General features: G+C 39.0%; 1 protein-coding gene across 2 annotated transcripts in view; it reads right to left on the bottom strand.

The window, feature by feature from the left end:
• MACO1 (macoilin 1) overlaps positions 1 to 15,680 on the bottom strand; it is a 53,547-nt gene extending 37,867 nt beyond the window's left edge. The window contains exons 1-3 of one of the 2 annotated variants that reach the window (XM_057700712.1): positions 15,665 to 15,680; positions 15,299 to 15,577; positions 1,351 to 1,492 (exon numbers count right to left, since the gene is read on the bottom strand). In XM_057700712.1, the coding sequence (XP_057556695.1) occupies positions 1,351 to 1,492; positions 15,299 to 15,378 (222 nt within the window). In that variant the 5' untranslated portion in view covers positions 15,379 to 15,577; positions 15,665 to 15,680. Of the gene's footprint in view, positions 1 to 1,350; positions 1,493 to 15,298; positions 15,619 to 15,664 lie in introns of those variants that run through there. The other variant, XM_057700711.1, reaches the window with a different exon arrangement.
• Positions 15,681 to 15,880: the final 200 nt, after the last annotated feature.

Below are 15,880 nucleotides of genomic sequence, written 5' to 3'. Positions count from 1 at the left end.
CGAACTGGACCAGAACAAATTCAGGTTGATTCACAGTGAGTTTATTTGGACTCCACAGGTGGGTTCCCTAAAAGAAACAGAATTTTAACACAGAAAAGGCTCCTCTCTTCTCACAAAACATAACTAAAGAGCCTCATTCTTAAAGGATAGGCTTCTGGAACACAGATGAAACACAACCGTGGTTAGAATTATGCTAATGTTCATAATTTTAGCAATGCAGCTTCCTCTGGACACATTATTATCTATTACTAACAGGACGTGAGCTCGCAACCATCTTTTCAAGGCATGGATTTGCTCTGACCAGAGCACCAGGCCTCTGTAGAAGAGTCACATTTTTAAGATGTGGCTCTGGAACGCAACGGAACTACAGGTCAACCAAGGGAGCAAGCCCAGGCCTGTGCCCTTGCTCTACTCCAGCAGTCATCAAAACATGGTCTGGGGATCCCCAGGGATCTCTGAGATCCTTTCAGGGAGTCTTCCAGAGAAAATGACTTCATAATAATACTAAGGCATTATCTGCCTCTTTCACACTCATTTACTCAGGAGTACAGCGGTGTATTCTAGAAGTTACACAACATGTGATATTATAATCAACTGAGTTCACATGCAGATATGAAAATCCAGCTATCTTCTATTAAGCCAGACATTAGATTTTTAAAAATGTAGTCAATCTTCTATTTTTTTTTGTTTTGGAAAATATACTTATTTTTCATTTCAAAATGTAATGTGTATTAACATGTAATGGGTTTATTATTGCTATTTTTAAGTGAATTAAGTATTAAATTTTTATTTTAAATTTCAATTTTATTTTAAATAAAAATTTAAAATTTTTATTTTTATTTAAATGAAATAAATATTAAACATTTTTCCAGTTTTAATTTCTAATATAGTAAATACGGATAGATGCAACCCATGTAAATAAAGCTTTCTGGAGCCCTCAACAGTTGTTAAGAGTCTAAAGGGTCTTGAGCCCAAAAAGCTTGAGAACCACTGCTCTAACTCTAAACTAATCACTAAGCCAGTGACAGGGCTCCAGAGGTACTTCAGAGTTGGACTGGGCAATTACTGCTCCCTTCATTACTCTGTCTCCCTCCTGAAATCCTCCCTCCCTCCCTCCCCTTCTTTTCACTGGAACGTAGAGGAGGAGGGAGTATAATAATTTGATCAGTAGATTTAGACAAAACAGCCTTAAAGGCTAGTTTCAGTCCATAGACCCTATTAGCTAAATACAGTCACCTAACTATTGCTAATAAAATATTCTTTAAACAGTTTCACTATCAGTTATTGAAGACTTTCTTAGAAGGGTAATTAAATCTTTTATACTTGAAAAAAATATATTAATAAACATACCAGTCCTTGGTATCTGAAGGAATCATAGACGCTTCTGATGAAAAGCCAAAATGGCCACAGGTATTCAAATCTGAACTCCAGGACAAAATCTGCCAGGAGGACAAGAGCCCACACTACCAGGAATTTCAGGTATAAAAATGTACTGCAAAATATAAAAATAAAGAATCCAAGGTCATTTGTGAAGAACTAGAAAAAGAAAATGCACTGCTTTATTTAAAAGAGAAAAAAATATCTTCCTATCTATGAAAACAATGGAGATAAAGGACAAAAAGAGATGCTGTCATAGCCCATTTAAATTTTAAAAACTCTGGTGTTCATTCTGAGACCCACAACTATCAAAATAAGATGACAACCCAAAATACTTAATTCCATTTAAGATGGAAAAGGCCCATTTAAATTTCACCACTATTTTAAAATGTGCTAAGTGTCTGACTTCAAAATACTGCAACACTCTCAAAATTACAGCTTTCAAGCTGTTCTTCATTAGAAGAATGTCATGGTTGAGCGGTTTCAAATTTGCTGTTTCCCCACCCCTCTACATCTGTTGAAGTGTCTTTGAAATTCTTGATGCACATCCCTGCATATTGAAGAATTCTGTCTCCCCTCCTCAGCCCCCCCGCCCCTTTTCCTCTTGCCTCTCTCTACAGTATTCACCTGTATTAACCAAACAAAAACTCAACAATTTCCCAAAATAGATAGAAATGAACTTAGGGAGCAGATGCCAATCACTTCTAAGGGCTGTGAGGGTACCAAAATGTACATTAAAGAAAAGAATCCTGAAGGATCCCGGCCTTGCTCTAGCTGAGATGTTAATGCGTGCTTCCACTTCCCTGTGGACTTATGTTAAATACAAACACACTTTGATAAGCCAATCAGAACACATATCTAACCACTGTAATATCTCAAAGCAAGGTAAGGACCTGGATTAAAAAAAATACTTTTCATATAATCTAAAAGCCCATTCTTCCAATTCATTAGTTGTATCATAGATAATAGAAGCTTTCAGACTCTAGGTCTTTAATCTGGTCAATTCTGGAGCAGGTTAAATTTAGGTATTTTTTTTTAAAGGTTTTCTAAGATATACAGATTGGAAGTACCTAAAATTCACTTTGGCATGCGCTACAGCCTTGCATGGTGTTTTGCAATACAAATACTCCAGTATTGCTGTGATTAAATTAGCTGTCTGAATATACACCATAAACAACAAAATCAAGACTTTAATAAATAATTTTGAAATATGTTAAAATAAGGTACAGAAAGACATATTCTTGGGGGTAAAATTAACAAAAGCAGGATGCAGCACTGAGGATTCTTTCTATGCCTTATAAAGCCACCCAGGTAGAAGATGTCAAGAACAGACACATATGACTCAATGTTATAGTCTCATGATGATACATAATTTGCAACTAGGGTCAGTTTCTAATACTAATTCTTGGTAGAACTTCTTTGGGCATGATGAGTTTTGATTAAGAAGTTTGCTGTAGAATCAAGGAACCCAAGGCAAACCAGAACACAGGCTTGAATCCTAAGTCCCACCTTTTAGTTTCATTTCACTAGAGTCACGTTAGCCAGATGAGGACGGAGCTCTCATCCTCACTCATTAAGATCCAGTGAAGAGCAAGGCATAGTTTGTTAGAAGGAACAACTGAATCACGCAGGCATCTGGGAGCACAAATCTAGTTTGAAACTAGATTTCCAAGCTTGGCTTTAAAACTAAAGGTTTTTTCCTTGTTTCTAGAATAGTTTCTAGGTTTTAAGGAAGAAATAATAGCCTTTTATCTATAGTCCTAAGGCATTTAAGAAATGGCATGGAAACGTATTTACTTCTCGGTGAATCCTTTTTCCCATGAGGCTGTGTCTGGAATGTAGCTGAATAAGACGTGGTGGGTACCTCACCATGTCTAGTCACTATTCTCCAAGCGGAGAAGACAGAGTTCTACCAACTGCTCTCTGCCCCAAACACTCCCAAGCGTGGCAGCATCCTAGCCTAGCTGGCAACATACCATTTCACTGTTTAGATAGCATTATCCTAAGAATGGCAACCTTTTGAATACTTTTTAATAACTCCATCATGTAAACCTAGGGCATTACAAAAATGATCATCTCTGTTACAGTGACTAGTCATTTGCAATTTTATAACTTCCAGGGGGTTGCTTTTTATATATTTCACTTCTTTTCAAACAACTGCTTTCATACCTCTGATGTCCCCTGACACCTAGTTCTCACAGAGTCACAGTTTAGAAGTATGGATATCTAAGGAAACTTGACCTTTCACAAACGTGTTATTACCCTCAGCTTTCCTCAGGCTCGCCTTCTAGGTGGGCCTGCCTCTAAAATCAAGAGGCAATCTTAATTAACAGCTGATTTTACTCTAGGACTACTTTTAAACTTCATAGATTCACTTCACTCTAACAGAGTTTTAGAAAGTTTAAGACAGTTGCCTGATTCAGTATTCAGAGCCTTCTATATCAGTAAATTATGCCTATTATCCTTCTATAGGTACATGTACAAAAGTTAAAAGACAAGTAATCTAAAATGACTGCTCATCAGTGTAGAAAACCTAATTCCTTTCCTTCCATATTCTGAAGGACATAATATTTTGCCAAATTCAAAGAGATGACATACTAAACAGGGAGAGAATTTTAGACAGGGTTTTAAACCATGATTATAACATTCCAAAATATTTCTTTTAAACCCCCTCAAAAATATGATTAAATATAAAATATTTTTATACATACAGTTCATAATATGACATGGCTAACTTGCTGTTACTTTCTCTGATTCAAATAAATTTACTAATTTCTATAAAATATCTTGAACAAAAATTTAAAGCATAATTGCAACAAAAAGATACTTTCCATAATAATATATTGAAACAAGGGCAGACCAATAATATCTTTGGATGGTCTGATTAGCTTCTACTCTAGATGCCAGTGAAATACAGAAGAGACATGCAAATATTAGGCTTAATGGTGGTGATTCTTTCATAGTGGATATTAACCATAAGATTCTTTTTTTCTCCATTCTATTCCTACCCTTGCTATTTACAACCATTTTTTAAAATTTAATCTATTTAGCAATACCCTCCATTTATGAATTAATCACCTATGATTAATGAGAAGTAATATTGAACATTCTTCTTTTTCCAAGTAAAGTGCACCTTCTCTCTAGTATCTCTAGCTGCTTGTCATGTAGATCATTTTCTGGAGCCCACATAATTACCACAGGGTGGTCATCAATCCTCAGTACCTGACCTTTTCCCTAGGCAGACTAATGGCCATTTAGTTCACTTGGCCCTCACCACAGAAATGAGTCTGTGGAATATTTCACTGGCTGTGCTAGTAGTCATGCGTTGCAATGCCAAGCTTCCTGTCCTCTCCACAACAGCAACTGTGAATCCCTTTTACGTTTCAGTATGTAGCATGATACTTCTTGAATCGAACTGCTTTGTCTTCTACTCTTATCAAATACTTCTCCCTACTGGACATTACCTCTAGAATATTCTCCCAGCCTCTTGTCCAGCTGGTATCCTGCTAAACTCTTGTTGTATGTAATTATAGTCTTGATACTCAAAGTGTGGTCCACGGACCAGCAGCATCAGCATCACGTATGAGCTTTTTAGGAAAGCAGTATTTCAGGGCCCACCCCAGGCCTATTTAATCTAAGCCTGTGTTCTAACCAGATCCCAAGACCCTTTGTGCACACATTAAAATTTGAGAAGTACTGGTCTATTGTATAAACTTCTCAGAGTCATAGAACTTCCACTGAATTCCACAATTTCTCAGAAAGAAGACAATGATCTACTCAGATAATCAGTACTTATCTCCAAACTGTTAGCTGTCCATCCCTCAATTGGGAACATTTAAACTGTTCAAGGTTAATTTTTCTACATTCCTTTCTGAGTCACAGACAAGATCCTTATCTAAATACAACTTAAACCAAATGAAGCACTTCCATTACTACTTCTCCTTCAGCATGCAGCATGAACATCATTTCTTCAAAAAAGGCATTCCTGACCCCAGTAAAGACTGTCACCCCATTATATGCTCATATAGCACCCTGTACCATAAGAATCATATTATAATTAAATAACATTTTGTATAACTAATTGTTTAAATGTAAAGGTCACAAGAACAAAGGACCTGCCGATTTTGTTCCCTGATTTATTCTCAATGCCCAGCATAGAACTGTGCACACCAGAGAAACTTAATAAATATTTGTTGAATGAATGGCCTGCCCTGCACAAGAATGTTTAGCACTAACAGTAGGGCTTTTATCAAAGCACACACAATGAAGGCAGAGGGAGAGATGATGCACAGGTGACTAGGAAGGGTGTCTGAACAAAGCAACATCAACAAAGATAACAAAGAAGCTTCTGCCTGAAGGATTACCATGCACCTGCTCCAAATCTCTTCTCACTATTTTTCCGCCAGGAAGAAAAGAATTTAATCAGCCTTGCTGTGGATGCCAGCCTATAACTCCATTTAGCCTACCTGCCACTGGCTCTGACTACCATGGTGGTCCTCAAAGTATCTTTTATTAAGCCTAACGTTGAAGAAATCTGCAAAAATGTAAAACCACACCACTCTTCTCATGGATTTACTATTGTTATTTTTATATGAACTAGTAATTATTTAAAAATTTTGTCTTAATTTCTAATCCAGTAAAATTTTTAGATAATAACCCATACAAACCAAAGCTCTTTGGGATTCTCAAACACTTTTAAGAGTGTAAAGAGGTCCTAAGACAAAAAATTTGAGGAATGGTGGTCTACAGAAAGTTGTACATGAGCCTCAAGACTAGAACCACCGCTACGTTCTACAACCACATCCTTGTGTAAAATCCAGAAAAGGGGAGCAACCTCAGAAGACCTAAGATGTCTTGTATTTTTCTTTTCTATTCTGGGCCTCCTGTAGACGGCAAAGAAAAGCCTTCTAATCACTCACACACGTGCGCGTGCACACACGCAAACACATACTTATGCATATATATGTACACTGCCACTGGAATGACAAATCTAACAGTGTGAAATATGCCCAATTTAAAAAGAAAAAAAAAAAAACCCTAGAATGGAAATCACTAAAAAAAAAGCTTTTAAGAATTGTGTTCTACAACTCGATGATGGGTGATGACTTAGAGGGCTGGTATAGGGAGGGTGGGAGAGAGTCTCAGGAGGGAGGGGATATGGGGATATATGTATAAATACAGCTAACTCACTTTGTCATACAGGAAAAACTGGCACAACAGTGTAAAGCAATTATATTCCAATAAAGAGCTTTAAAAAGTATAAAAAAAAAGAATCATGTTCTATAGTATTTTTCTAAAGTACTATATGATTATTAAGATATCAAGGGGGGAGTCAAGGAAGGGAGGGAATACGGGGATATGTGTATAAAAACAGATGATTGAACCTGGTGTACCCCCAAAAAAATAAAAAAATAAATAAAAAAAAAAGATATCAAGGACAGGTTCTGTAACCTAATGCAACTGCAGGGTTTAAAGTTTTAGAATTTCTGCTTCAAAAACATTTTCAATAGTATGCATTCTGTGGTGTTTGGGATTCAAAGGGGTGAAGAAGACATTAGGAGAAAGAAGACAACCCACAGGCCCTAAAAAATTGTGTTAACATTGTATAAACATTAGAAATTTATTTCATAAACGAATCAAGTATTATGCTTCATATCTTCAACAGTAATAATCATCTACCTAATCACATCTTACATTTATATTGTACTTGTGTAACTTTTTCAAAAGCTTTCATATTAATTACCTCATTTTATCTTTACAGCTATGACACAGGTACGGTAGTTATTACCATTTCATAGGAAAGAAACCTGAGAACAGGAAACTAATAGGCTGCAGGGCACTGTTGAAAGAGCACAGAAATGGGAACTGGGAGACCGCAGAGAACAGAGTGAATTCTACATGTTGCTGCTAATAAATAAATAAATAAAGTAAATTTCTATGTAAAGAAATGGACACAAGATTAAGTGAGGAGAAAAACCAAGAAACTTTTGTGTAAAATAGAATTCTAGTTTTGTTGAGAAAGAAATACATATGGTTTGTTTACCTGGATCAAAGAAGAAACAATACTGATAAATTATACAACAGTGCTCATTCCAGAGCAGGAGGACTAAGCTCTTTTACTGTTATACATTGTCATACTGCTTTAATTTTTTATAACAAGCATATGTTACTTTTATTTCTTAATTCTTCAGTTTGAAACAGTTTTGGACTTACAGAAAAGCTGCCTAAACAATACAAAGAATTCCCTTATATCTTTCTACCCAGATCTCACAAATAATAAAACATTTTATCAAGTTTCTGTTATCATTCTCCCCCATATATGTATACATGTTGGGTTTTTTCTTGAACCATTTGAAAATAATTTGCAGACATAACGTCCCCTTATTCCCGAATTTCTTGAAAACAAGAATATTTTCTTATATAACCACAGCACAATTATCAAAATCAGGAAATTAACACTGATACAGTACTATTACCTGATCTACAGACCTTATTCAAATTTCAGTAATTATCTCACTAATGTCCTTTATAGCAACAGACAGATAGATAGATCCATTGACCAACTGATCCCAGCCCAGGATCACATTTTGCATTGTTGTCACATCTATATTGGATTATTTAATAGAAAAGAGATTCTCATATTGAGAAGGAAAAAAGATCAATGGTCTTGCACAAGACACTCCTGGAACCTGTTGCTTCACCTGAAAAATGAAGATAATGACACTGTCCTACATGTAGTAGAGAGTTTGAGAGGACCATAAGAGTTATTACACATAAACACCATTCCAAAAGGATGAAAAGGCAAAACAAAAAGAGGACAGACTTTGGGGTTAGACAGATAGAGGTCTCTATCAAGTGGTGAAACCTCCTGTAATCTCAGTTTCCTCACTGGTGAAACTGAAGCTAATATCCTTACTGGAACTAAATAACAGAATTTAGATAAAATTATAATTACAACAGTAGTAACAGCAAACAACCTTTCGAGCAACTGTGTCTGTGTCAGACGCTACGTTAAATATTTTACATGACATCTCAAATATCCTTATAACAATCCTATAATGCAGGCAATTTATTTACTACCCTCATTCTGCAGACAGATGAGAAAATTGAGGGTTAAAGCAGGTAAATGACTTGTTCAAGATCACATAACTAGTGTCTGGGACATTAATTGAACCCAAGTTCATATATGTTAAAGCCCATATGCTTATCCATCACAATGGATTTTCTCATCTCTTATTAGATGCTCAATAAATATTATTTCCCGTCTTTACATCCCTTTGTATATATATTCTCAAGTTACATAATTCTTTAATTCTCCAAGAGAACCAAGTTTTTTAAAAAAGAGCAGATGTACTTTATGAAATAATAAACACTCAGTACCCTAATTCACAAACTATGAATTTGTAAGCTTAACTTGTAAACACACTACGAAGCTCTGCAGAAAAAGATGTTAAAGTCAAATGCTCTTTACAGAAATAGCTATGGTACAAAAGATGGGACAATTCAAGACTGCTTTCCAATGACATTCATACTCATAGAATGGTCACTGTAATAGAGAAACATGTAATTTAAAAAGATAACTCATTTTTTAAAAAGTCAGAAACAGACAAGAAAATAATACTTGTCACATCTGAGAAAGAAGACTCCAGCCTTAGCACTTCTCTTATCTGAGACAGGAGTTTTTGTTTGGCCATGAACATGGCCCCCGTTCTCTCTAGAGCTCAAGTGACCACACTTCAAGATAGCCAAAGTACTGACTTTAGTACTGAGCAGCTAATTTGGTTTTTAAAAGTGTTCTGAAGATGATCAAAGTAATAATATAATTTAAAAACAGAGCGAGATTATTTCTAGCTACCTCCCCTGTTCTGGGTAAGAAACAGATCCCAAACAGCCTTAATGAATCAATGATCTCTACAGATACACCTAAAGTGGACTAGGTGTACCACTTCAACCCACTAAATGCAAAACCTCTAAAACAGAAATGGTAACAGAGCAGATAGGGTGAGGAATAAATTACTTCTGATCTTATAACTCCCTGAGTCAATGTGAACACACTGTCCTTAAGGGCAGCAGAGGAAAAAGTACAAAGGAATGAAGGCCAGTGCTATGAAGGGGCTTCAAAGTCTGGGGATGACAGGCATCTTAGAAGGTTGCTGAGCTGAGGCCAATTTGATGTCAGTTAAATTAAATGTCAAAGTAGAGATAGAAAGCCTCAAAGAATATACTCTAACAGCTGACTTTATTTTTTAAAGTTTCTATCACCAGAATGTACATGCCTGAAGGTGAGAGACCTTGAGGAAATAGCCACTCCTCAGTATTTGAAGAAATCCACAATGGAAAAAAAAGTCCAGCAGAGGATATGTGTTTCTACTGTTGGTATGTACTTATGCAGCTTGTTAAAGCATCTTTTTCTTCTGGACCTATTTCTTGAAAACGATCCAAGTAAAATAATTACACCCAAATCTGGGAAGCCTAGAGAATAAAGTAATAACTATATTTGAAGAACACACTAAATTTCATGAAGAAAAGTAACCCAATTATGGTATTTCACTTTGAGGTCTCAGCTAAGTTTATAAAATTTCTATCTGACCCCCCAGACTGCACAAGATATATGTTATAGCTTGTTACAGCCCCTTAAGTGTATCACCTGGATGGTACCCTAGAAAATGACAAAACACACATATACACACAAACCCCCAAAGGGTTAATATCAAGGAAATCTGGGAGAAATGGCCAAAGAAAAAGACTCTGAAAATAATAGTGCTTATAGAACATGTATTGGGTCCACAATATATAGGTATATAACAAGAAAGTGAAAATAATAAGGTATTATGTCTGACATTAAATTCAATCTCCAAATCTAGTGAGGTTCATGAAATGCCATGAGGAATCAATGTGAAGAAAAAGGAGAGTAGCACTGATAAAACAGGAAGCTTCTAAGCCAATAATCCAAAATAGATCACGTTCCCTCCTTTCCCTGCCTCAACTCACAGCAGCAACTTAAAAGGATTTTTCAAAACATCTAATGAAACTAAACTGCCAAGAATGCTTAGACGAGAAGAATCATAAATGAAAGCTGAAGGAAAGCACTTTTTTTTTAAGGTAGTACACTCCTAGCAAAAATTAAGTACAAAATTCCAGTGTGGCAGATTTGTTTAAATGTATTTCATAGAAACTACAAATACAAGGGTTTAACTAAACATCTCACTAGAAGGTTATGAAAACATTTCAATTTCTGATTTTTCCATTGTTCTTACCCCCTTCCCCAATACCCCTCTAAAACAATACTGCATTTATCACTTTTATGTCAAGTCCAGCAGCGTTGAAGTTAAGGCCCACCGAGATTACCAAAATGCTTTTAGGCTGTGAGGTTGCAATATTGGTATCTGCGGTTTCAGTTGCAGAACACATGTACACTCAAGGCAGCCAAGGGTCACGCCAGCCTCCAGTGGCCTTAATAAGCATAGCCCAAAGGAGTCTAAAACTAGGCTTAGGAAACACATTAAGGTGGGCAGGAAAAGCAGTGAAGTGGACTCTCCGGAGATCAGATTACTCAGACACGGGTCTGAAAAAGGAAATTAGGAAGCTGAGAAGTATGTAAACTTTGACTATTTAGAAAGTCAAAGGCCAGAAAACTCTTCTCTGAAATAACAATGGGAAAAGGTATTGTATATACCAGGGAAGTCCCAAGTCCTAAAATGTCAAAGTCAGGTACAGTATTACACTGCTTAAGCTTCAGGCAGCATACTACAAGCAGAACCCACCACACCATGACAGGAAGTATCCATAAATCCACATGTGAAGGGATGCTTTCTTCAACTACCAGTAACAAAGGTATAAAATAATTTCCTGAAGCTTAAAACACCTGCCTTACTTAAAATTCTTATATTACTTATTTGTGTAAGCAACAATTTTAACTGCAGAGACTTCAAACATAAATGTTTCTGCCTCTGTCTTCTACTTACCGCACCTTATCTCCTCATCCTCCTATTATATAGTCAATAATTCTCAGAGGGGAGTGGGGAGCCTGGCAAGATGAAAGGTGGGTGAACCACATGGAATTCCCTTAAGGCTTTTAAAAACTATTGGGTTGGCCAAAAAGTTCCTTCAGGTCTTAAACCCGAATGAACTTTTTGGCCAACCCAATACATAGCAGTCCAACCCTACCTTACCTGGAGAATCAACACACAGAGTAATTAGATATTACTTGTGGGAGTGCCTGGTGTGTGTGTGTGAAGGCAGACACTGGGAGAAGGTCACTGTGCTAAAACCCGAGGACCTCTGAAATGTTATAGTTAAGTAGAGTTATTCATTTTACTTTCTCTTATTAATAACTTTTTTCATAATTTCCAAAGTACTTTCACAACTATTTCATTTGAGTTAGAAAATACATATTCCCTCACTTAGTGGCAACTGTCTAGTTCATCATAAAACAGCACAGGGCGAGATGAGAGTGTTAATGCATCAGGTGAACCACTATAACAGCAAGTGAAAATTTCATTCAACTAAAATATTTTTACTTATTCAAAGTTCTTTGGAACCTCAAAACCACTGTACAAATTTAAGAGGGAATTATTATAGCCTCCTAGACAGGGAACTCCTGGAAGACAAGGAACCATGTCTTATCCTGTATCCTCCATAGTTACCACAACAATGCAGGTTCTTAAACGAGTAGAATGGGTTGGCTTATATTAATTTATTTACTAATGCACTTGCTGAACATTTCCTGAGCACAGCACTGAATTCCTATTCTCTGTCAGGCTCTGTGCTGGCTCAGATTTTTTAAAAATGACATTGAGTTTTAGTTCATAACAATATAAAAGAAAATGATGACCATTCCTATTTCCTTTCTCTTATTTTTGATTATTAACTTGACTGGAATAACATATTTCTATAAATTTCAGTTTTCAAATGATGGGCATATATATAAATGTAGATAACATTACTATAATGTTAATATCCATTTTTCATCTACCTTGCCCCTGAAACAGAATTCTCTCACAGCCATTATACTCACAATAATGATATCATTTGACAATCACCTCAGTCACAGTTGCTGGATTGGAGCCCATGATTAAAAGCGTCTCAGCAACAGGAGTTTTTTTTTTTCAGCAAGACCAAGCAGCAACTGACCCCTTGTTTTGACTACTCAACTTTTGTTTGATATTTGTACCAAATCTTATGGTCTTTCCTGACTCCTTAAAAATAAACCAAATGTGGCAAACTATGATAACAACAACATGCTAAACAATGTTTATAATAAGCACACTAGAATTTACAGAGTTTCACAAATTGTACATTATCTTCTTTTAGTCCTCAAAACTCACTTGACAGGTGAGAGAGCTGGGACTCAAAGCTGTGGATGCCCTGCCTGTTCCACATGGCAGAGCTGGGACACTGAGTCTGAACCTAGGTCCCCTGACATTCCCAGTCCAGTGCTCTCTTCACCAGAGCTGCCTCCTTGCTACACCCAAGCTCAGAGACCTGTGCAGACTGAGAACATGAAAATAATAAGTCCGTGAAAGGGTATGCTGTGCAGCAGTAAACATTGGTTATCAAAACTGTCAACAGAACCTCAGAAAAAAACAAAGCTCTCTATTTAATGAGACCAAAATTGGCCAGATGTTGAGAAACAAAATGGGCAATAGATGGTGTGGAAAACAATTTAGTGTAGACTTAAATGTGATGATTAACAGAAATTTGATACTCACAAATCCTCAAACACCATAATTCATAACCAGCCCACTCAGTCTGTCTGCTTTAGAAATAACTGAAAATTGTCTAAATCTTTTTAAAAACAAGATTGCAAAAATAAAAAACAAAAAAACCCCAAACAACCCAACACTATGGTTTTGTTCTTCAGACCATAATACTCCACAATATAAACTAAGAAACAGATAAGTGAATTGAAACACTCATTTGATATATGATGCTCCAAGAGGAAAGAAAGGTAGAAATACATGTAGGTCTTTTATTAACATTTAACTTTAAGAATGCCAACTAGAGAAAACATATTTGAGAGCTGAAGCATTGTTGTTTTTTTTGAAATCTTACAGATGAAACTCTGAATAACTTGCATAGGGTATTTACTATTAACCTTTAGGGTGAGAAAATTTAAATTCCAAAAGTTTATCAGTAAAATAATAGACCTTCATTAGACAATAAATTCACTTCTTCACACTGATGCACACATTGCGTGGTTACTATGGGGCAGGTACTAAACTGGGCATATTTGTTCAAATACAAGAGAAGCTGAAACAGAAAACATGTAAACAATATGGGATTCCCAATCTTCTCACTAAACAGAGCACATCATCGTATGTTACTGTTGACAGCAGCCATTCAAATGGTAAGGTTGTCCTTGGTTTACCAACTGTGTTTAATATGCTTTTTCTATTCTTGTGTCACTATTAATATGAAATTGTTCAAATACTTTTCAACAGGCAGGGGGGCAACCCTCCCTTTATTCAAGAATTACAGTGTGTGTAACTTGAAGAGAACTTCCCCTCACCCATTAAATCTGCAGGAAAAATGGTTTTTGCTTTTACAGTTTTAGCTTAAATGGTCAGGTTTGATTGATTCAGCATGGATTTTGGCCTGTTTTACTCAGTGCTGTACCCTTACTAGCTAGAACAGGGCCTGGCACATAATGCATACATTTGTTGAATGAATGAACTCTTTCTATGATCTGTGGCTCATAACATAAGGATATATCCAAGAACTTTTTACTTCCACTGACTTCTTATCGCTTTAAAGCTTGAAATAAAGAAAACACCCACTGTTTACATCAGTCAGCTGCTTGGGAAAAGGAATCATCCTAAATATGTAAACAGTAGCATGTGCAAGGTGTACACTTATGCTAAGGCAACTTTGGTGTCACGAACTACCTCACATATTTCTCAAAGTCCCGCAGCTAGAAGAGCTAAATTGTAAAACACCACCAGGACTCAATTAAGCTTATATGCACATCGTGAGAATTCTCCTTTGTAAACTTATTACTTCTCCACTGAAATCGTTTCTTTATCAAAGCAGGTACCATTCAGAATTACCACTGTGAGAACCAGAACGGTCGTACACAAATGCTGCTTAGGGAAGCTGGGGTTGTCACTAAGTTGTCCCCTGAACCTGTTGCCCTTCTACCCCTCAGTACTGAATTCAATTTCTATTTAAAGGGACACTGCTTTGCTTTTGGAGGATTAAAACAAACAAACAACAACAAACACACGAGTTTGGAGAAAATCCCTTTCAAAGGATTCGAAGAAAACTATCTGCTTCAACTTGTCAAAATAATGCTGCTGAGAAAATGATCATCACTCTTTCTGAGTCTGGAGCGGGGCCACAGGGCATGATTTGGGGGTATCGGCTTCGACCCTCGATGCCAAGTTTGAGATCTCGTAAGAGAAGCAAAAGGTGACAGGGGGCAACGTGGCCACCTACCCAGTCCCGGAGGGACCGCGGGGCCACCGTCGGCTCCCAACTTTGTGAGCCTTCCCCCATACCAGTGCCTACGGTCCACGCGCCTCCCGGCTCAGGCCGGCGACTCCCGGGCCGGAGGGGGCGGCGGGGGGCCAGCGGAGGCCCCTCAGCCCCGGGAGCGGCCCTGAGGGCCCGGCGGCGAGGGCGGGGAGGGGGTCGCCGCCCCTCCCCCCCGGCGGGGCCCGGACGCTCCCAACGGCGGCGCGGCGACTCCGTCAGCCCGCGCCCGCCGCGCCCTCCCAGCCCGGCCGGCGGCCCTCGCCACGCCCCGCGCCCCCGGGGCGGACCCCGGCGGGCCGCCCGGGGCCCCCTGGGCAGCGCTCCTCCGGGGAGCCCCCGGCGCGGGCATGCGGCCTAGTCGGGGTTACATAACGGGGCCCGGCCCCTCCGGAGCCGGCGGGGACCGCGGGGCCGCGCCGGCGTAGGCGGGGGCGCCGCCGCTCACCTGCCGTAGATGCCCTCGGTGATCCGGTTCCGCTTTAGGGGGCGGCGGAGCTTACTGCAGTCGGCGTTCCGCCGCTTCATCCTCCCGCTGGGGGGCCGGGTGCCCGCGCCGCCGCCGCCGCCGCCGCCGCCGCCGTCTCTCACCTCAGCCGCTGCCGCCGCCGCCGGCCCGCCCCGCGTCGGGCCTGGACTCTACCCCTGGGGCCGGTCACACAGACATGGAGCCAGCACCCGGGGGGAGGGGGTGGGACTGGGAGGGGGGGCTCAGAGCTTCCTCCGCCTTCGGAAACAAAGAAATGACAATTCCGGGGCCCGCCCGCCCCAGCACCAGCCAGCCGCCCGCCCCGCCTCCTCCGCGCCAACAGACCACCTTCGGGACCAATCGGAGGTGCCGATACACCGCGGCCGGCCAATCCCAGGGCCCGCTGAGGCAAAACGGACTTTAGAACCCGCCTCTTTGAAGGACAGAAGACTGCGCCAATCGTTACGGTGCCTGGGCCCGAGTCTGAGCCTATCAGAAAAGATTTAAATAGAGGCTTATAAATAGGCCCTATAAATATAATATCCTATCTTATGCCTTGTT

Source organism: Hippopotamus amphibius, chromosome 1 (assembly GCF_030028045.1).
Source record: "Hippopotamus amphibius kiboko isolate mHipAmp2 chromosome 1, mHipAmp2.hap2, whole genome shotgun sequence".
NCBI classification, from domain to species: domain Eukaryota; kingdom Metazoa; phylum Chordata; class Mammalia; order Artiodactyla; family Hippopotamidae; genus Hippopotamus; species Hippopotamus amphibius.
This window is presented reverse-complemented; position numbering and strand designations above follow the sequence as displayed.